Source organism: Ascaphus truei, chromosome 1, assembly GCF_040206685.1.
Source record: "Ascaphus truei isolate aAscTru1 chromosome 1, aAscTru1.hap1, whole genome shotgun sequence".
Classification (NCBI taxonomy): domain Eukaryota; kingdom Metazoa; phylum Chordata; class Amphibia; order Anura; family Ascaphidae; genus Ascaphus; species Ascaphus truei.
Genome location: NC_134483.1, coordinates 196261967 through 196285377, shown reverse-complemented (window position 1 = coordinate 196285377; position 23411 = coordinate 196261967). Strand labels below are relative to the sequence as shown.

At 42.8% G+C, this 23411-nt stretch overlaps 1 protein-coding gene and 1 long non-coding RNA gene across 3 annotated transcripts in view; one reads left to right on the top strand and one right to left on the bottom strand.

Annotated features, from left to right (window-relative positions):
- AUH (AU RNA binding methylglutaconyl-CoA hydratase) overlaps positions 1-23411 on the top strand; it is a 246273-nt gene that overhangs the window by 151935 nt on the left and 70927 nt on the right. Inside the window, exon 6 of the mRNA XM_075600025.1 lies at positions 2082-2138. Within this exon, the coding sequence (XP_075456140.1) occupies positions 2082-2138 (57 nt within the window). The remainder of the gene's footprint in view (positions 1-2081; positions 2139-23411) is intronic.
- On the bottom strand, positions 12048-14443 carry LOC142470009 (uncharacterized). Of its 2 annotated transcripts, none has more exons than XR_012789148.1 (3): positions 14068-14443; positions 13453-13688; positions 12048-12396 (listed from the first exon to the last, which is right to left on the bottom strand). It is a non-coding gene; the product is annotated as an uncharacterized LOC142470009 (long non-coding RNA). The 2 variants fall into 2 exon arrangements; XR_012789149.1 differs by having other exon boundaries at positions 13523-13688.

The window sequence follows — 23411 nt, the reverse complement described above, 5'->3', positions numbered from 1 at the left end:
CACGGTGGCGGAGGGGTGATGATTTTGGGCTTGTTTTGTGGCTACAGGACCTGGGAACCTTGCAGTCATTAAGTTGACCATGAACTCCTCGGTATACCAAAGTATTCTAGAGTCAAAATGTGAGGCCATCTGTCCAACCGTTATAGCTTGGCCGAAATTGGATCATGCAACAGACAATAATCCCAAGCACACCAGCAAATCTACAACAGAATGGCTGAAAAAGAAAAGAATCAAGGTGATGCAATGGCCCAGTCAAAGTCCAGACCTCAACCCGATTGAAATGCTGTGGCTGGACCTTAAGAGAGCTGTGCATAAACAAATGCCCACAAACCTCAATGAACTGAAGCAATGTTGTAAAGAAGAGTGGGCCAATATTCCTCCACAACGATGTGAGAGTCTGATAAAGTCATACAGAAAACAATTACTTCAAGTTACTGTATTGCTGCTAAAGGTGGTTCTACAAGGTATTGAATCATAAGGTATACTTAGTTTTTCACACATAGCTTCTCCATTTTGGCTTTATTTTTGTTAGATGAACAACAACACATGACATATTACACTGTGTCATAATTTATTTGAGGTTGTATTTACCTAATTTAAGACCTGCTAAGGAACAGATGATTGTTATTATGTCCTGATATGTAAAACCATAGAATTCAAAGAGGGTGTACTTTCTTTTTCACACCACTGTATATGTATATATATATATATATATATATATATTTATATATACCAAATTATGCCTGCACAACCCATACATACGATACACCAAATTATCCCCTCTGACCCCCCACATTCCATACATACAGTAAAGCAGGGGTGCGCAAACTGTGGGCGCGAGAGTTTTGTGAGGGGACGGGGTGGTTACAGAGGTCCAACCCTCTTCAACATGAGGCCTCTGTAAACTCACTCACCAGGCTTCGGTCTACGCGTCTCCATGGGGCGACGGGCGTCAAATGATGCCGCGGGTCATGTGACATGACATCATTTAACGCCCGCCGTCATGGCAACGTGACGTCAAATGACGTAGCGGGACACGACGTCACGACCCCGCGACGTAATTTCACGCCGCATTAAAGGTATGGGGGGGCGTGACCCAGGGGGAGAGCAGGGAGGGGGAGCGCAGCGCAGGGTTTGCACACCCCTGCTGTAAAGTAACCCCCCATACCCCAGAATCACAGGTAGACACACACATACATCTAGTGTAAGGCCTGGGACATAGTCCCACAGACCCCGCTGAGCCGCGCTGAGCATATGAACTTATCCCCTTCATCTGTGATTTGCGCCGCTTTAGCAGCTGCTTTCGCATGCGTGAGGAGGCTGAGAAATTCTGAGGAGACAGGCAAGTTTAAAATGTGCCACTCAGGGGAGCGGAGGAGCGGTCACGTGACCACTCACATCCAATGGGAGCGAGGGACTAGCCCCACGTACCGCCTTCGCCCCGCCTCCGCCACGTCCCCAAAGCGCGCTCACTGCCTCGCCTGCCAGGACACAAAAAAGCTCCAGTTTGAGCAGGCGAGGCAGAGCAGGAGCGCGGCTCAGCGTGGCCCGAGGCAGCATGCCCGAGGCCTATGTCTTGCCTTACCCAGATCACAGAGGCGCAGGGAGACATTGTGCAGAGAGCCCTCTGGGGATAGGAATGTGCAGCAGCCTGACAGTTACACAGCACCGTCCTGTATGGGAGGGGCTGGAATATCCGCTGTGTACCTCCTCCCTGCTGCCGGCCCCCATCTGGGCATCCTAACCGGCCCAGGGGGAAAATGCCTCCCTTGCCGCCAGGCCACTCATGTTTAAATTCTTATTGTCACTTACTACTAGCACTGGAGGGTCATGTATTTGCTTTAAATATGGCATTATTGGAGACACTGTTGTTACATCATTGTGTGCAAACATTCCAGGCATTGTCTGATGTTTATTAGCAGGGGACACTTGTAATGAACCGCAATCTTGGCTGCTCGTTTTTCAGTATTATTTTCCAATCTTACCTGAACCAGGTCATTCCAAATGTTAATTCCATGTACTGTAGTTCTTTTTTTGAGCATCCTACTAAGTTTCTTTGTATTTATTATTGTCCCATGCAGCATCTTCAGCAAAAATGGGTCTGGTTGAAACCAAACTGGCCATCATTCCTGGAGCAGGTATGTTTTTTAATGATCTTTTCTGTGTTTCTAATACGTCTTAATGTTTTCCATGATCCTATATTCTAAAAGCTCAGTGAAAATATAGTTATTATTAGTAGCAACAACAACAATGTTCAGTCTCTTTCTTCAAACCGCGTACCTTATTTTTCTTTGTCTCTGCTGTCAATTAAAATAGAAAGACTTCAAACATGTAAATTAACATCTCGGTGAAATGTGTTGCTTTCAGGAGAAACATATGATATAAAATAAACATTGGTTTGTGACTAATCTTGTTATAACAGATATGGTAATTTTTGTTAATGATCCAATGTGTTTGTTTGATCACCACCTGGGACTTTTGGATGAAATACACTTAGCACGTATTTTTATTTACCAAGGTACTTGATGATAATAGAACATATACTATATAATTATAGTTGCTGTGCTCTTTATCTTTGTGTCCTGCTGTCTCGTGGCTAAATCATACCCCCAGATTTATCAAGTTTCCGGTTAACGTACCCGAGTAGGTGCAACTCGCATTGACTTGAATATCACGCACCCATTTGGGTGCGTTAACCCTATGAGTACCAGAGGAGATCGTGGGGCTTGAGTGCCACGGCCCCCTCCGGCACAGTGCGGTCACGTGACCGCTTTCAACTATGGTCCTGTGACCTCGACGGCCATTTTGGATGGAAACGGGAGAGGAGGGATCCTCTGTTTCCTCACTAGTTAGATAGCGTCCCGCTCTCCATGGAAATGCTGGACGCGATCAAACACGGGAAAAACACACCCTCCATGCATGATATGTCCCTACGTCAGCGGTCCCCTCAGTGACACAGTGACTACGTCCTGGGGCACTGAAAGGGGGAACCAGTAACAGAGATTGATGAATAACCCCCAATGTCGGCTATCTTAGAACAGGAGTTCTAGCAAAAGGGGATAAATATAATTGGTTCATAACCAGGACAGGGGCTCCACAATAGCCATAAAAGATGGGAATGCTGATGTTCCTGTTAAACTTGGGAACATTTGGCAGCAAAACTGCCCCTGAATTGTTCTCCATTTAGGAATTTGCTCACGCTGTGTTTTCCACCATGGGCTTTTCTATTTGTAATTGTATTTATTTTTTAGCCTTTCATTATTTAGCATCCGTGGATTCCCTGTACACACAATCACAGAAGTTATGGTTACAAGTCAGCGGAATCACATGTACAGTATGCATTTCTGTATTTAAAAGCGGTAATATCTCCCCTCATTTATTATCAGAGCCTGAATAGCATGTGATAACTTGGACATTTCTGGTGCAAGAATTGCCTTCCTTTACACCCAGCTCCACACATAAAGAGCATTCTGCTGTTGAGTTTCACCTTTATTCATTTTATCATTGTTGTTTTGATAAGTATTCATTTTTAACACAATGTCAGCAGTGAAGAGGCAGGTGTTACACTCCGCACATAATTATGAAGTGAAACAATTAATGAGCAATAGTTACAATGTCTAATTCACCATCTAGCGAATGTGAAAAACTACTCATAATTGATGTTTATATTGTATAAATAGTAATTTTATGCACAGAATATTTTGCCTTTTAAAGGAGCAATCCATGCAATATCCTACATGTGGTTTTTTTAAAAATAAATCGGTTCTGTTGTAATAGATAATACTACATTTGTTTTTAAATTCAACTCTTAATGCCATTTTTATGAGTTTTAATATACTAAGCATCCTCTGATTTCTATAGCAGGTTTTAGCCACCTCCCCAGCAGTGCAAGATCTTTGTAACACTTTCCTGTTTGTGATAATATGTTGCCAATGTTCCCAGCAGTTTGTGCTGCAAACTGTAACAATAGATAATGTTACCTTAGTAATATAAGAATACATTGTAGCTGCTGAGTTACACTGACTGAAGGATTGATTTGAAACTTAAAGGCGGCCATTTAGTGACCCCTGGGATGCAGGATCTTTGCTGATTGATCACGTGGAAAACTAATCAATCGGCAGCTTAGGTAATTAATTTTCAATAATGGTAATCAAAGGCTGCACATATTAAAACAATTAAAAAAATAAAAATAAATCCAGGTTCCGTGTGGACTGCCTCTTTAACCTATAATCAAAAGCCTACCAGCTTTTCTAGGAACACGAATATTTTATATGTCTATATCCTCAATGGCAGGTTGTGCAATGCGTTGCGTGACAAAACGTAGAAAAAATGATAAACACATTGAAACAATACACCGTCTTTAAAGTAGAGACACTCACCAAAAAGACACATATTAACCAGTTCTTTAGGGCAAGAGAAATGCATGTCAGTCGCTATATTACATACAAAGCATGTGCGCTTTTACATTATAATTGTTCATACTAATAATGATAATAATATTTTTATAGAAACTATCCATTTTAAAGTGTCCCAGTTTTGCATCTCAAGTCTTCATGCTGCTAGGGGACTATAGAATTATATTGCTGTGCTCTTTAATCTCAATTGCTACACTCAAAAGATGAAGAGGGGGGGGAGTGGGCGGAATAAGTTATGTACAGTATAGCTACACTTTGATGGACCAGGCAGTTCATACAAACATAAGGAAAATAGTACAAGTGTGCTTGTATGCTAGAGGGCACAACAAATACTTTTTACACAGTATTTTTTTTAGAAAGGGGCTAGTAGTTTCTAATATTGATAGATAAACCTATTCATCCCAAGTGTAGTACACGTGGCACAGGGTCATACCTTACGGTTGGAGGAAAGGAGAATTCACCAGCAACAAGGGAAAGGGTTCTTTACAGTAAGGGCAGTTAAATGTGGAATTCATTACCCATGGAGACTGTGATGGCAGATACAATAGATATCTTCAAAAAAGGGTGGACATCTTTTTATAAAGGAAAGGTATACAGGGATATACCAAATAAGTATACATGGGAAGGATGTTGATCCAGGGAGAAATCTGATTATTTGGAGTCAGGAAGGAATTAATTTTTCCCTTATAAGATATCATTGGATGATATTTCACTGGGTTTTTTTTTTTGTTTGTTTGCCTTCCTCTGGATCAATATACTGTAAATACAAATATAGGTTAATTATCCTAATTATCTACATTTAGCATAGGTTGAACTTGATGGACGTATGTCTTTTCAGCCACATCTACTATGTAACTATGTAATGTACTGGGCGTTGACATTACTAGCTAACAAAAAATCATCCTCATCATCAAATTCCATCAAACTTCAACAGCTGACATTATGGCGTATTGGTATTAATGTGTTTTTCTTTATCCCAGAGTATTGTGAAGTCCCAGAATTTCCAAACTCCGATTTAGTAGGCTTTTTGTCTATGATAAATCTAGTGCCGTTCTCTGCACAGTGTTTGTGTTGTCCGGAGCTGAGCCGTGTTCATTTTAGCTCCGTGGACCCCCTGATTCGCAAGATACTTACATCTGAAGGTGATGCCTGTATCACACTTCTGTTTAAAGGTCCCACAGCACGCGGGCCAATAGGAAGCCTGAGGGGAGGATGTTGCGGCTTCCTATTGGCCCCCGGGAGACGCAGGACCTTTAAACAGACATTTTCTGTGCTCAGCAGGAGCTGCTACTGACAGATGTATCTCGGGAAGCAGGGGGTCCTCAGAGCTGAAATCAACGCAGTTCACCTCTAGAGCCCCCCTGCTTCAAATACTTTTTTTTTTTTTTTAAAAGAACAATTATACAATAACAATTATACAATAACAATTATACAATTAAGCTTGTATGAGAGATTGCAAGAAATAAGCTGAAAGCAACAATTCATGCTCCTGTGTTATTTGGTCTTTACACTGAATATTGGTACTCTGATCTCCACAGACACCTCCGTTCCATAGGGGCTTACAGTGCGATAGTGCACATTCAGAACTATAATACCTTATTGAATAAGCCCCTTAAATATCAGCCTTCATTTGCCTCTTAGGCTGCGTCCATAGATGGACCAGCCGTGCTGAGGCGTGCGGACGCTCCGCGCTGAGCCCCTGCATCCTCAATGAGGATGCCTTGAGAGGGGGCTCACACGAGCGTCCGCAGGCGTGCTGAAGAGTTGGAGGTTTCAGACGAGCGCCGAGCTGTTTTTCAGCGCGCTGTCGGCTGAAAACCTCCAATCATAGCACAGCAGCGTCAACGTCACGGCGTTGTGACGTCGGCGCCGTGACATTGACGTCAGTGCGTCACAGGCGATTGGCCCAGCGACGTCACTGCCCCGCCTCCAACCACCTCCCCCTGGCTCCCTTCGCGCACGCTGGCTCGCCTGCAAGTCCGTGCAATCGCGCTGACTGAAACAGGCGAGCCTCAGCGTTAGCGCGCCTCCGCTCTCCCCACACCTCTATGGCCCGGGCCTTAGAGGTGCAATCCTACCTAGCCAGCCAGAAAGCAAACTTTTGCAAATAATTTAACAGTCTAATTGACTTCCTTAAACAGATCTAACTGGTCTATTGCAAAGATGTCGCTGCTTTTATTTATTCCCCTCGTTATTTAAAATTATATTTCTTAGAGGAGGGGGAACTATTTGTCAATCAAGCGTTTTCTTTATCTTTACTGTGTTTACTAAAGAGCCAATAAAGATAAGGGGAGGAGGACATGTAGGCTCTGTCTGTTTGGGCACTTGCTGATGATTTAAAAATACTAAGGGGGTAATTCTATGTACACGAACGTGGCTGTGCAGGGTGATCCTCATACACTTCAATGGGGCTTTTTGACCGAAAACAGCCTGAACCGCTGTTTCAGCATATATAAAATGAGACACTAAAGGGTAAACAAAACAAAAAAACACCACTTAGATGTAACCCCTGAAATAATGTCACTGCCACTAGTTCACTTTGGTCTTAGGAGGGACTGTCCCTTTAATATAAAGCAGTGACATTACTAGGAGATGACATTGCGGCTTTTTATTGATAATCTTTGCCGGCAGATCCCCGTGCTGATGTTTAGAGAGAGAAGGGGTCCACGGAGATCAGAAAGTACCTCTGTACAAAAACGGTAAACAGTTGTCATGGTGATCAATGTTTTTCCAAACGTATGAGCCAGATCTTTGCTCTGTGATTATTAGTAATGTTTATGTAATTTGTCTGCCATAGTCTGTGGCTGTTGTGGCGCTCTGGTTAAGTCCCATGTCACGCCTCTGGCTCTTATGACATTAGCATGGTCTTTGGATTGGCCTAGGCATATTACACTTGTTGTGCTGATTTGCCACAGCTTGCATCAAACACTTACCTGTACCCTGAAATATATTGCCAGTAAATTGATGTGGAAATGAATGCACACATTGCTTTTGCACAGCTGTCGTCGATATGAACCTATACATAGAAATGTGAGCCTGCATAACCAGGTCTATAAAAGGCCAATGTGTTTATTAAAAAAAACAACGACTGCATAGCAATGAGCCGAATGTGAGGAATGGCAGTTGGTTTCTCTCAAAAGCCAGAGCTGATGTAACTGGATTCATTGGGTCATATGACTTTCACCACACAATATCATTTGGATGCTGCGTCTGTTATTTTTGTGCTATCCCTCAAAGCGCAGCCTTTTTTGCAGCGGCAACTTTGCTCCTTTCATCTTGAATCAGAGTTATGTTGACAGCTGTTCGGGGGACTGCTGCCAAGGAACATTTTAACCAGTACAGTGCATTGTAGCATATTTGTGCTCTAAAGGGTGTAATATCAGATGCCCTTCCAAACTTTGTAAAAGAAACGCTTCCACTAAAACCTGCAGTGTTTTGGTTCCCTTTCTTCTCCTTTATTTTGAAGGGGGGGGGGGGTGGGAAGTCTGAACCTCGAGGTGGGAGACTCCACAGTTCCAGAAACAATTGTTGCAGGGCGGGCACGTGTTCTCTTTCAAGATGTCCGCTGAGCAACTTCCTGTCTCTGAGCAACTAAGAAATTATGGAGATAAGTAACCATTAGTGGCAATTACCCCCTGGGCGAGGCAATTTCAGAAATCAAGTCGCTACAATATGAGGTGAATGTTACCTGGACAAGGGCGGTACTGGAGAAGAGACTGTGGTGGTCCTCTCACCTCCGAAATAGGTTAAGCAGCGCAGACCGCTGTGTGGATATCAGCAAACCAACATTGACATTGAAAATATGAAAACACAAATTACTCTCACTGAAAACAGCATCAAGGCAACTTACAACGCAGAGTCCCAATTATGGGCAAATCCATTTTTATATTTTTCAATAACCTATCGGGGGCTTATAAAAATCACCGTGCTTGCAAGAAAGCACACCAGTGACGTGAGCGCTGTGACAGAAATGGGAGCACAAGTGCTTGCCTTACTGTGGGAAGTAGATGGCATGTACGATCCCTTTAACGCTAGAGGGGCTGCAACATATTTGTGTTGCATATAACTCATGCACCTTCATGCTGTAACGTTCAATGTCCATAATAGTACTGTATCGAACGAGAATGCATTGTTTATGAACAGTTTTCAAATTAATAAATACATCATTCCTTTGTACAGTTGTTCTCCAAATGTAAAGCAACAATCCCCTGTACTCACCATAAATATGTGTGTGTGTATATATATATATATATATATATATATATATATATATATATATATATACACATGTAGAGGTATCAGTACCGTGTTAGCCGAGCTTCAATAATCAAAAAATAAATAGATGATACCGTTCTGTGGCTAACGAAATGCTTTTATTTGTGCGAGCTTTCGAGATACACACATATATATATATTGTGACATAGTCCAAAGATGTTAGGCAGCTTTCTGTCCCATTTTAGGTCAGAAAGTGCAGGAATAGTTAAAAATGATCCGTTCCACAGCTTCACATTAACTCAGGCAGCTGGATGGAAAATCCAGACCACAGATTACAATGGCTCTAGTTCTCCCTCACCTGCTCTTCTAATCACATGCACAGGTATTTAGAGCAGAGAGGTTTTGCATTTCAGTCTCTCTCCTTAGAGCCTGGAGGCTGGGGGTATCGCTGCTCCCCTGTTTCCAGTTTCGGGGTGGACGGCCCCTCCAAGTATCACAGTACCAGAGGATTTGCCTGGACACTTGGGACCGAGTTCCCACCACGAACAGATAAGACAAAACAAATGTTTATTGCTGTTGCTAAAAGACTGTGCTGTATCTAGTGACCCTAAATAAGAGGGCATTGTTTAAGCTGGGGAACCAGGTTAGTTGGCCAGCAGCAGTTAGGGGCTGATTCTGATGTGTAGTTAGATCCCTGAAAGGGATAGGATTTCTTTATATGATTTGGTTTTTATTTCTTAAAAGTGACACTGTGTGAAATGCTATAACACTGATATGAGTAAACCGCTGAATGAAAATATCTGAGTGCCTCTTGCCTACACATGTTAAAGTTGCAGTCCCTTACTTGGATGAAAATAAAGCAGGCAGAAGCCTGAGTTAAGCAATATAATACTTTGCATGATCCTGTTTGTTGTATAATTAACCCTTGAAGACTGTATCGGGAAGAACCCAGACAGACGTCAGCGCTACAAAAGAGGGGCGTTTGTCACAATATATATATATATATATATATATATATATATATATATATATATTTTCCCCCTTTTGTTAACCATTGTGAACTCCCATTACTGCTGGGAGGGGGGCGGGGGGTAGTTTGCAGTGCCGCCCTTTTTAAATGATGTACTGTAGTTGCATTCTGGAAATCTCCCTTGCTGAAAATGTGCGCCCCTATGTAAAGATTTTTTGGGGGAAGCATTAAATAGGTCAGCACAACATGAACTATCAGTTATATGTTAGGACTTCATTCTTATTTTTTTTTTTCTGGCGGATGGTGGGGATTGCTGCTTTAAAAAAAAAAGTAACCTTATTCATTTAGGGAGGAGAGTAGATCATGTTAAACTGACAATGTAAAACCAGACCCATTTAAAGCCTGGTGTTCTGCATTCCTCTGAGCTTACACAGAACACTGATCTTGGATGGAAAAAAACGGAGATCGTTCTCTGTCTGAATTTCAAGATTTGTTTTTAAATGTGCAGCTATTCTGGTAATCTGCTCCCTCAAGGATACTTCTTATTTGTTTCCCACCCTAATGAAACTAGGTCACAGTTTTTGGGCACGCATCCAAGACGAGGGATTTATTTGGTACTCAAGGCACTGTCTAGAAATAGTGATGCAATGTCAACGGGGGCCCTTTTCGTTTCACAAACATACTTTCCATTGCCCTGGAATTAATGTATTCGCTGACCTCGTAACAACTGCAATCCCTCACTAGTTTACAGAAGTAAAAAAAAAAAAGCGTCTGGAAATGGTCACGGTCACCCTATTAGGTGATTAGTTACAGGGCTCCTATTCACTGTGCCGGTTTTCTTGTTTTGATCATGTCGGAAGATCTTGGCAGCTCATGAAAAACAACTAGCTACTTAAACAGGAGGGGGAAAAAAAGTTGCAGGTCAATGCAATGGATTCCAAATCGAGCAAAACGACAAAAAGGAAAAGCAAGATTAACCAGGTAACCATTTCTCATTGTACAGGTGCGACGGCGAGTATTCTAAAACTTGCCTTGGAAAATCTCGGGGCAATCACCAACAATACCCCATATAATGCTGCAACATTTTCTGTGACATTTCTGCAGAAAAACTAATGGCCCATCGGATTAACACAGCAGGGGTCCCAGGCAGTCCCATTCAGTTTGATGTGTTAATCCGATGGGCCATTAGTCTGTCTGCAGAAATGTCACTGAAATGTTGGCAGCATTACCTGGATATTGCCCCAGAATTTCCAAGGCAAGTTTTAGAATACTCGTGGTCGCACCTGTAGTTATCTGCATTTCTCATTCCAAAGAAATGGTTCACTGTAGAAAACAGCCAGTCTATTTTTCTTAGCAAAGTGTGATGGGGCCGCTAATTGGAGAGTCTTGTTTGCAAAGACAATAATGTCTAGATTCACTAATGGGCATTAGCGTATTCAACGAGGCATTAAACAAACTTGCCGGGTGTTATAAGTAATGCTATATTCACTTTAGAAAATAAGACCGTGTTAATATTCGTTGGTGTTCAATTTTTCTCCCGGTTTGTAGAATTAGATGCAAATCTACTAATTGGGCTATAAAATTAGTCATCTTAGATTCGCTAAGCAGCACTATGATTAACTCTGGGAAATAAGATTATGTTATTTCAGTCATACCTACATTTGATAAACTTGCACCCTTCAAGTAGCGTTTATTGGTCTTAGTGAAATGTAGCTTTGTGGTAAGTTGATGGTACTTTCTTGGATTTCCCAAATCATCAATAATGTACCAAAACCAATTATCACAAAGTCACAAAAATACAATCGATATCACTTGGTATCACTACATTTACACATTATCCAGAAATACACACACACACACACACACACACACACACACACACACACACACACACACACACACACACACACACACACACACACACACACACACACACACACACACACACGATGGAACCATAACTGGAGGTTCTCTCTATAATCACTGTGAATCTGAAATTAACAAAGGTGAGATAAAACACAATCCGGTTTTGATTTAGGTACTGTAGCATGTTTTTCACAGATGTAATTCTACTTAGGAAATCTGGGCCAACATGCCCAGTTTAGGCCTGTTTAGGAAATCCCAGTATTACCCAGTGGGTATTGGCAGCATTGTCCCCTAAATCAGTCAGTTTGATGTAGCTTAGGTTGCCAGGTGTCCGGTATTGAACCGGACAGCCCGGTATTTTGTTACTCTGTCCGGTAAAAAATGAGAGATAATACTGGACATGTATGTGTGCGGGGGGGGCATGTATGTGTCTGGTTACTAAGTCCAGAGAGGTAATACCCAATCGCGGGATTTCCCCTGAGAAGGGAAAGAGCTGGGCTGCAGCTGCTATGGGGCTGGGCAGCTTCCTGTATCCTGATCTGCTGTGTAATGCAGCCAATCAGGAGGAGGTGGCAGGAGCCTCGAGGGTGGGGCCAAAGATCAGAGGAAAAGCATGAAGCAGAGAGAGGTGAGGCTGTGTCCTGTGTTTATTTGTTCTGTTTTTGTTACGCCTGTGCTGCCCGCAGACCAGACCTGTCCCTTATACTGAGGTGGGGACGTATATGAGCGTGCACCTGCAGCAAAAGGAGCGTGTCCGGAGTGTGGCGTTTTAGGCGTTGCCAGGCCAGGTGGTGTTAGCTTTAGCAATACTTGCCGGTACCGGTAAAGAAGTGCCGTTAGCTAAGGTCAGGGATTGGAGAACTACAGAAGGTCGGTGTCCAAGCAGGGATCGAGAGCCAGAGGTTGACGTCCGCCAAGCCAAGTCGTGACCTGAGTAAATAAGAGAGAAAGTGCCAGAGTAGACATCCGCAAGTGGAGAGAGAGAGAGAGTCCAGGGAGTGTGGAGTCAGGATTCTGACCACCTTCCTTCCCCTCCCTTAGGAGAGTGCGACAACTACCCTTCATCCCACCAGGGGATGAGGGAAGAGCCGAGGATAGACCCTTGGGGCCTCAAGCCTCCTGGGTTGAGTCCAGGGACCATCCAGAGGAGGGAAGAGAAGTGAACCCAGTTATATGCTGTATTCAGTGTTGTGAAGAATAAAGCGTTCCAGTTTATATATATATATTCCTGCCTGAGACTGCAATTAATCAGGGGGAGTATCAGAAGAGGGTTCTTCTGCAGGGATTGCATTCAGTACACCTGGATCCTGCTTGAGATGGAGGCGCCACACCAGTGAAAGAGAACCAACCATCACCCTAAAAGCCTGTCCTGTCTTCCCCATTAACACCGGCAGAAACTCAGCGATTCTGTGAGCCAGCAGGTAACCATCACAGCACACCGTGTAATAGGGACATTTCGCTGAAGGTGGGGGGAAACCAGTTACAGGTATATCAGTGGTGTATAAACACAAGTCATTTGTCTAATGAAAACAAATGAGTTAAAGGACGTGTGTGGGAGGTGAAAGTTTTCCAAGAACTAACTGAATGAGACTGATAGTTTCATATAAGCACTGAACAGCATCATCTTACTGGTAATTTCATTTTTCCTAATACTGTAAACTTGTCTTTCTTAGCCAATACCATATTAGTGAAAAAAAATGATCTCATTGCATTAAACTAAAAAGACATAAGTTTGGCTGTTCGCACTAAAGGATTAACCAACACCACAGTAACAATTAAGAAGACCTGCTGCGTTTTAATTGCCACGCCATCTGATGCCTGCATAAGAAAACTGTAAGCACATCACTCAGGATAATTATGATTAAACATACACTTAAAGAAAATAGCTCATCATATCTTCCAAACAGTCAATCCTATGATTTCCTTGGATTGTGCTATTTTGAGTTAGACATTGACTATTGCAAACAGTTAATGTTTTACACTTACTGTGGTATTTAACCGATGTGCCTCTTCCTGTTATACTCACAATACCATAGAAAAATGTAACAAATGTTACCTCTTTTACTTTCTCATTTTGGAGGATATATCATTCTGATTGCTCATCAACAATAGAAAAAAATGACCACCTTGGATGTGGGCTAAATCTTGCCCACTTATAATGTTCTGTTATATTCATTTGCCTTGTTGATTATACAAAGGTATCCAATGTTCACCAAATTCACCTGTTTATAAATGAACACGTACAGACAGGATTAAAAGATGGTCACAATGATGTATTTACTATTCCTATAGGTCACATTAATGTGTTTACAGAATACATAAAAAGATACCGTCCTCATAGAATGTAATAACAAATAAGCCAGGGATGAATCATATTTACTATTTCCACAAAGTACTCTATACATCACTGCTTAAGATATTTTATCCACAATGATGAGTGGGAGTCGGCCTTCACACATTCATGTTTTTACAGTTAGCTGTTCCATTAATCGATGAATAGCTGTGTGTTCCTGCTCTGTTTTTTCCTGGAAAACCCCATTAACCATCCTCTCTAGTCTCCATAATAACAATTATGCAAACAGATACATCAAGATAAATTACCTGCTCGTGAAGAGGTCACTCCAGTTCTCTGACTAACGTGAAGCAAAAGTGACTGGTGGAATAGAAAGCAAATCTTGTCCGTCTGGGATTCTGACAGCTGCAGCGCAATAGGCAGGTAGACTACAGAGCAGCGGTTACAGCACCAGTGCTATGTACAAGGTTGTGGGCTCAGTTGCAAAATGAGTTGCCGCCTTTGACCGTGACCCTAATATGTATCTCTAATGTTGTAAGATTTGTTGGGCTGCGGTTTTAATCAAAAGCTAAAATGATAATAATGCACGTTTTTTCCACTTTTTGGCTCACCATAACCAAAGATCTATAATCGAGCTGGCAAAGCAAGTGCGTCTCTACTTTTTCATTGATTTCAACTGCAACATTTTACATCACATAGCGGACAAGCAGCACTTGCACAAAGCACTTGATAATACTTGTTTAGAAACATGGTGCTATGCTGTTGTTGACAGCAAAGAGTTTTGGTCTCTTTACGTCAGCTCTCTAGCTAGCCCTCTTTTCACCTTCCATAAAGATCCTTCTAATGAACAATATCTCCCCTCAATCCGTCTCAATATACCATCTGGCACGAACAGCACACTTGTGAGCATGTGATTTAAATATGCAACAAGTGTTAATACACACGGCTGCAATAGTCAACTCACCTTTCTCCTGTGCAATGTACTTTCAATGAGTTAATATTTACCCCCTAGTCAATAGCAATTATATCTATTCGCTATCACCACCCAAGAAAATTGCAGTCTCAGGTCCCTGTTTATTAAGGAAAAACTATGCACTTAACACACACATCTGTTGTAGCAAAATGTGTCCAGAAATGTACTTTACTCTTTTCAAGGAGTGCAATCACAGCCCAAAGCATCACTTATTAATGATAGTTTAATATATATATATATATTTACAGTGTTCGACAAACCTATACATTTGCACACCCCGGGCGAGTGGATTTAACATCGTGGCGAGCTCCTATTGGCCCAAGCAGCACATGTGTGGTACTAGATGGCGAGTAGATTTTTTTGTTCGGCGAGTAGATTTTTTGGTGATTTGCCGACCACTGTATATATATATATATATATATATATATATATATATATATATATATATATATATATAGTGCTTAAGATTACAGAAAAAGATTATTACAAGAACGTACAGTCACAATGAAGACAGAACAGTTTCTTAAAGTAAAAGGATAAAACAAACAGAAATCCCTATACAGTATGTTACCATATGTCATAGGTCTTTCCCAGAGAGGTCACCGTAATAGAAGAGAATGCACATGTTCTGATCCCAATACACACCTCTTGAATTCTGATGTTCATATTACCTTGGTGAGACTTTTGTACTATTTCTTCCACATTGAACAACATAAGCCCACCCCTGTCGTAAATCAGCTACTGGGTTGACAGTTTTACGATTTAGAAGAAAAAAAACCAACCTTTCTTGACATTTAAAGTCTGCCTAAATATATGAAAGACCTCATGTTAATTTCTCTAATACATAGACAGATGTCATGTTCACGGTTATGTTTGTGTACTTCCCATGCACACCTGCATCTAAAATGTGACAGTCTAACGTCTATTTTCGCAGCAGAAACAGTTATCTGTCTTTTGCACCTCATACCCATGTAGGGTATGGTATGATTTGACTTGTCTAATCGCAACGGTGACAGATATCCATTTGTTACTCTTATGAATTGCTGTGAGGCCCATCCTTTCTTATATTTAATATAGCCATCCAACTAAGTGGTGACCTGTTTGTCACACCTCCTCTGCATCACAGAGAGATCCCAAGAATGTTGGTTTTCTTTGAGGTTGACAGCCCAGGATCTGGCGATCGTCCCCAGCTTTCTAAAGTACACACATTTCACATTTAGTGGGAAATCAGTGATACCCCCCAAGTAATCCTCTTTTAGCTCAGCACAGATACAGGAAGTGTCTTGACCTGTCATAAACACAGTTTGCTGTATTTTTAATATACTTTCTAACCAACGTTAACCCCTGAGGCACCAGATTGGTTAACATACTTAATGTTCTCGACCATTTTAATTACACCTGGATATTACATTTATAGCATGCAATACCATTATTTTCAATATTTATTGTGCTAAATATTGTGGTAGTGTCAACGCATCGCAGTTTGTTAATGGGTGCAATAACATCTGCTACATCTGTATCTAAGGGAGAATAGTATTTCTAAGGTATTTCAGGTTTTTATACCTTTTAGCAGACCAAAATGATAGTTTCTTATGGATGAAACTAGAGTGTATAGAATTTTCAGGGACCTCATGGTTTTCTTCTTTGTGTACTGTCAAGAAACTTACTGTTAGTCCACTAAAGATATCACAACCTAGAACGAATCTCCAGGACCAGTATCCCTTCTAGAACTTTGAACAACAGTGGTGGGGTATTAAAATAATATCAGACAAAATAACCAAATGCTGGGCTACTCCAGTTGACTTGTGAGTAAAAGGTGCATACTGTATATACAGGGTTGCCACCTTCTACTGAAAGCCAACCCGGAGAATGTTGTTATTTTTTTGAAGTGAAACTTCTTTAGTGGCACCTAGTCCTGATGGGATAAAACTGGATAGATGGGGGGCGAAATGTGAAATGGAAGTGACGTCACGTAATGGACGCCGCTCCGCTCACACGTCCCGTCACATGTGGCGCCGCTCCTAATCGTCGCCTCACCCCCTACCCCCCACACTCCCACACCCGGTTGCTGACATATGCGGCGGCAATAGCCGCCGCTCCTAACGGCCGCTGTTCCGCCGCTCCTACCGGCCACTGTTCCGCTGCCATGCCGCGCATGCGCAGTTGTGATGGCGCCGCTGACGGACGCCACACATGCGCAGAAGCGGCTGGCAACGGCGTCGTTCCCCCCACACACTCCTAACTGATGTGGGCGTTCGCTGGCCCCCTGCGCCCGCAGGAAGCGGTGGCACACGGCGCAACCCGCGCGCCACAGGGGCTCAGCGCCGGAAGAAAGGGTGACCCGGGCGGGCCGGGCAGCGGACGGGTAATCTCGCCCGCGGCCGGTCACTCATGCCCGTGCCGGGCGCATGTACCCCGCGGGGGGGAGAGGGGTGCAGAGGTGTGCAGAATTTGCGTAAGGGGGGGTCGAGGAGGGGGGGGTTGCGCAGAATTTGCAGGAGGGGAGGAGGAGAAGTGGTGCGCAATTTTACACCCCGCCCCTGGCTGCAGCAGGACACACACACACTGACTGACCCCCACACACACACACTGACTGACCCCCACAGACCTTGACTGACCCCCACACAGACCCCCACACACACTGACTGATCCCCACACACACACTGACCCTCTCACAGACCCCCACAAACACACTGACCCCCAGACACACTGACTGACCCCCACACATACCCCCACACACACACTGACTGACTCCCACACAGACCCCCCCACACACACTGACCCCCACACACACACTGACTGACCCCCACACAGACCCACGCACACACACTGACTGACCCCCACACACACACTGACTGACCCCCACACACACACTGACTGATCCCCACACACTGACTGACCCCCACACACACACTGACTGACCCCCACACAGACCCCCACACCGACACTGACTGACCCCCACACAGACCCCCATACACACACTGACAGACCCCCACACAGACTCACATACACACACAGACTCAGACTCACATACACACACTGACTCACATACACACACTGACTCACATACACACACTGACTCACATACACACACTGACTCACATTCACACACTGACTCACATACACACACTGACTCATACACACACTGACTCACATACACACACTGACTCACATACACACAGACACACACTGACTGACACACCCACCCACACTGACTGACACACATATACACACATACACACACTGACACACATACACACACACACACACACACACTGACCGACACACATACACACACACACACTGACTGACACACATACACACACACACACACTGACTGACATACATACATACACACACACTGACTGACCCCCACACACACTGACTGACCCCCACACAGACCCCCACACACACACTGACTGACCCCCACACATGACCGCACACACACACTGACTGACACACATATACACACATACACACACTGACACACATACACACACACACACACACACACTGACCGACACACATACACACACACACACTGACTGACACACATACACACACACACACACTGACTGACATACATACATACACACACACTGACTGACCCCCACACACACTGACTGACCCCCACACAGACCCCCACACACACACTGACTGACCCCCACACATGACCGCACACACACACTGACTGACCCCCACACACACACACTGACTGACCCCCACACACACACTAACTGACCCCCACACAGACCCCTACACACACACTGACTGGCCCCCACACACACACTGACTGACCCCCACACAGACTCACATACACACACTGACTCACATACACACACTGACTGACACACATACACACACACTGACTGACACACATACACACACACACACACACACACACACACACACACACACACACACACACACACACACACACACACACACACACACTGACTGACACACATACATACACACACACACTGACTGACACACTTACACAGACTGACACACACACACACTGACTGACTGACTTACACATACACTGACTGAGAAACATACACAAACACACACGCTGACACACATATTCACACTCAGGGCAAATAGCTAATACAGGGGATGTGTGCCGAGCATGCGCATTATAAGTCAAATGTATTTGCGTTTTGTCAATGAAATTGTATTTTGATTTTTAATTAAAACATCACCAACACAAATACCATTTCTGTGACAAAAGTCAAAGAAGTTTCACTTACTATGCGCGTGCACAGCACACACAGCTTTTTGTTGTTTTAAATGTAGCACTTACCTTCGGCGGCGTCTCCCGCATCCTCTTGCATCCTCCGAACATCGCCCCTAGCGACTCCCGTCAATATAGCTGTGCGGCGTCAAACGGTGCAGCGCTGCGGTGACAACTAGAAGCTGTGTGACATCAAGTTGCCATGACAACGGGACGCCATATGGTGCTTAGGCATCACGTCATGGCAACGTGGCGCCGCGTGATGTCACATAGCGTTTCGTTGTCACTGCAACGGACGCTAAGACACGCAGCGTTCCGTTAATGCTGCACCATTTGACGCCGTGCAGCCATATTGGCAGTAGCAAGGGGAGATGCCGGGAGGATGTCGCCCGCCACCACCCGTCGGCTTACTAGGTAAACCTGTTGCCCGGAGATACTGTATGCAGCCAAAACGTGTAGTCTCCAGGTGAAACTCGGAGTGGTGGCGACCCTATGTATATACCCTTTGAACCAAATTGAAAAACTGTGCCAAAACTCAAAAGGGCCTCTTAGATAAACTGCAATAAGTTCCTCTCTGGGGGAGTTTTCGCACAAAATTCCACCTTGCTGTATGGATTAGGCCGTTATTGCATGTTCAAAACATGCAAAAGCTGCTTTTTTATATTATTTTTTATTGCGATTATTTTTTAGTTGTGCAATTCTGTGACGCATGCAACATTTGTATATAAATAAGCCAAACTCGCAAAATGACATCTTTACTGGATATGAATTAAACTGCGACATTGAACACGCCAGAAATCTCACCTCCCAGGTTAGGAATGGGCCCATTTGTTTATATACACCTCCAAACAGATTGACCTATACTCTACCTATTGAGACGAATGGTACCCGGGAACAAACCCAAGAGACCTTTTATATACAGTAACATTGCAGCAAACCAGGAAACTTGATTTTCGAGAGCTGTTAACAATTTCCTTAAATCGTCATTGTAGTATTCTTATTTTAAGACAGATAACAACCTCATAGTCGGTGCACTAACACATTTGCTTACTGTGTCTTGTAAAGTTGTCTTATTATCTCTCTCAAAATGAGCAAGCTGTTAATTATTAGCAAATGTTTACTGCATGGCATATGCTGTTGCATGTTTTCGTAAATTGGACAATAAAAATACTAGCACCATGAATTGATTTGAAGATTTTTTTTTTTACAGTATTGATCTTTTATTTCTGTGGTTGATTTTAATTGTTCTTTCGAAATGATACTTTCTTCCTCCTTCCTTCCTTCCTTCCTTCCTCCTTGTCCTGCCAGGTCCAGATATACTACGCTGCGTTAAATCAGGGTAAATAATGTTGGGTTACCTAAAATAGTAGTGCATATTCACAAAGCAACAACCGTCGTATATCTTAGTAGCATATCTCATTAGCATAGGCTTAACACCAGGTTAAGTTGCAACTACATTGTGTTAGCTTCAAATAACCTGGCTTTAAGAAGAGAGAGAGAGTATTTGGGAAGGTATATGTCACTTGGTACTGTACAAAAATGGGCTCACTCTATTCCCACATGTCTCTCACGCCCCCCCCCCCTTCTCTACCCCCTCTTGTCTCTTACCCCCAAACCCCTCCGCCCATTAGCACGAACAGCCCAAAAATATAACCATACGCGATTTAAAGGCACAAACGTTAGGTTATTCCCTTTAGCGGGTGTTAATATTAACTAAATGAATGTTAACTTACAGTAGCCTAACATTGCAGAGTGATCACATGAGGTAACAGGGGGAATAAAGTTCATGTTCCAACCAATGTTATAGGGTGTTGAGCGCACCTAAAAAAATAAGTGCTGTGTACTTGGTCAAAACATATTCTTTTTCAAGTTAGTTTTTTTGTGTGTGAACTCTTTGTACTGTTTTCTATTTCAGAGAGCGGAAATTGTGGTATCTTGTCAAAATGATTATTTTTCTGACATGTCATAGATAAGTATACTACAGTCACCATGTCATTGTAATAATCATTTGCAATAACCATAAAATAGAGCTCATTTGACCTTTCACTAGCCCCTGACGGTTATCGTGATGTAGTTGCCCTCCTACATGGCCATGTCACTGGCAATTGCAAATAAGCACAGCCACTCATCTCTTACTATGATGACTAAAATCAGGCTCACTAAATAAATGTTACTCACTTGTGAAAGTTACCGCGCTTTATAAGCCTTGTGATTGGATAGGAGATATCCTTGAGGTGCCCGAACAACTTTGTCCTCACACACAGCATCTTTAGATAGAAGAATCAAGGACCCAGAGGGTACAGGATCTTTAGATCTGGAAGTTTTAGAATTGTGAATCCAGTGCAGCATTTCTGTGGCTGATCACTGAAAAGGATTCCCATATATTTTTATGTGAGTTGCATTATATTAACGCAGCAATCCCGACTGAGATTTTAATTAGACTTTATTTTACATTATTGGGACCATAGTGCCCTCTGGATCTGAACCGTGCTGTTTCCAGCTCAGGGAAGCCCCAGCCTCCTCCCTGGTTACCAAGATAAATACAGCATTAGTTGCCGGTGCCCGAGGCTTAAATTGGGGAAGCAATATCGCCATTTAAATCTCGCTGGATCCGCGGACCAAAGGTAGCCGCAACATAATCGGCGGCGGCTTCCTATTGGTCAAACAACGTTGCCATTTGGAATTCACCATGAGGCACAACAGGAACTAACGTGGTGATTGATTATATCACTACCTTGGTGTCCCCCGAGCTGAAAGTAGCACCATTCTTCTCCGGGAACCCCTCTGGTTCCAATGATGTGAAAGAAATCTATTTTCCTTTTCAGGGATTGCTGCGGTCACCTGTAGGCGTGTGTCTCTAAGTAGTGTAGCACTAGAATATTCGAAGTGAAAGTTGAAACAGGGCTTTACACTGTTGGGCAGAGTGTTTATATAATGACTACATCAACATTTGTCAAGTACAGCTTGTTATAGAGTTCTGCTAATCCTGGTTATGTAAAAAGCTTCCAAGTTGTGAGCATTCCAAGCGTTTGAGCGGGATTGAGTTTGTTTGACTCTTGTGTGACTCAATCTGTTCCGTAGGAGAGAAAAACACACACATTTCACTTTGAACTGGGCTAAATACTCAGGGTTAAATGGTTAATATTTAAATAAATGACTCCAAGTCATAGTATTTATGTATTTGGCAAGTATCCAAATCATTGTGCTAATAAAGTCAATCCTAAAGTCAGTTTATTCTATTTTTGGGATCTCTCTATTGTTTCTGCATATGTGACTATTTAAGATTGAAAAAAAAAGAAAAGAAGTGATCAGAGGCTCAGCACTTGCTCCCTAGAAAGAATAGTTGTACATTAACAATCCTCTTTCTATTAATAACTAGATAACTAGGGGGAATCAACCAATGACTAAGTTTGCAAATCATGTTCTTTACCAAAGGTTAAACGTACCAGTTTTGTCACTTGTTAAACAAGGTGACTTAAATGAATGTGCTAAAATCTAAGCACTCACCTGAACCTAGATAAGTGTCAGTTCTAAACAAAAACAATAATGAACTCTACACAAAAGCACAAAGGGGGTTATTCATTAAGCTGCGATAGTGCCGATCAGGGCACTGAAGTCAAAGCCCTGATCAACATCAACGCAAAGAGAAAATGCGCTTTGGCCCAATGCTGTATTTCTTTAATGCTCCATAAGTACGAAGCGTGTTGTCTGAGCTTTCCATATCTGTTGCAGATTGTTAAGCACAAAAGTTCATGGTTGAAATGAAAGGGATAAAAATGAAGCAAGTTAGGTGCAGAACCTGATGCATCCCATTACATTATGTGCACCTACTGCCTCCTCCTAAGACCGCGATTATAGTAACTATAAAAACTAATGTATTCCAATGAAGGAATTGAATGCACCCAAGCACTGCGGAGCAACAGACAATACAGGAGACCAATGACATTGTTTTTGGAGTGCGACGGCCGTGTCACGTCAGAGGTTCAGCCAATGAGGCCGAACCGCTAACGTGACGTCACGGCCACACCTCCGCCACACCTCCCTGTCACCTCTCTATGCCCGCAGTGCCGGTATAATCGCGGCCTTAAGAGGCTCACTGTATCCCAAACAAGTGCACAAGTGAGAAAATCAGAACAAAACACCCAGAAAACATTAGACAGTCATAAAATGAAAATGTCTCTGCTGCAGTTTTGCTCTAAATCATTTTAGGCAAATCAATACTTTACTCAAAAATGATTTTACATTCCCTGTTTATCATTCACCAAAATCTACAACTGCAATTGAACAAATCTGGATTTCTCAAATATTAATACAAATGTATGAATGCCAATATAAAGTGTAAATATGTCTTCATTATTTTTTTTTACACATATCACATTAACAAAAAATAGGTTGTTTTTTCAAAATTAGGTTTCATGTATCACATCGTTAGTATGCTGATC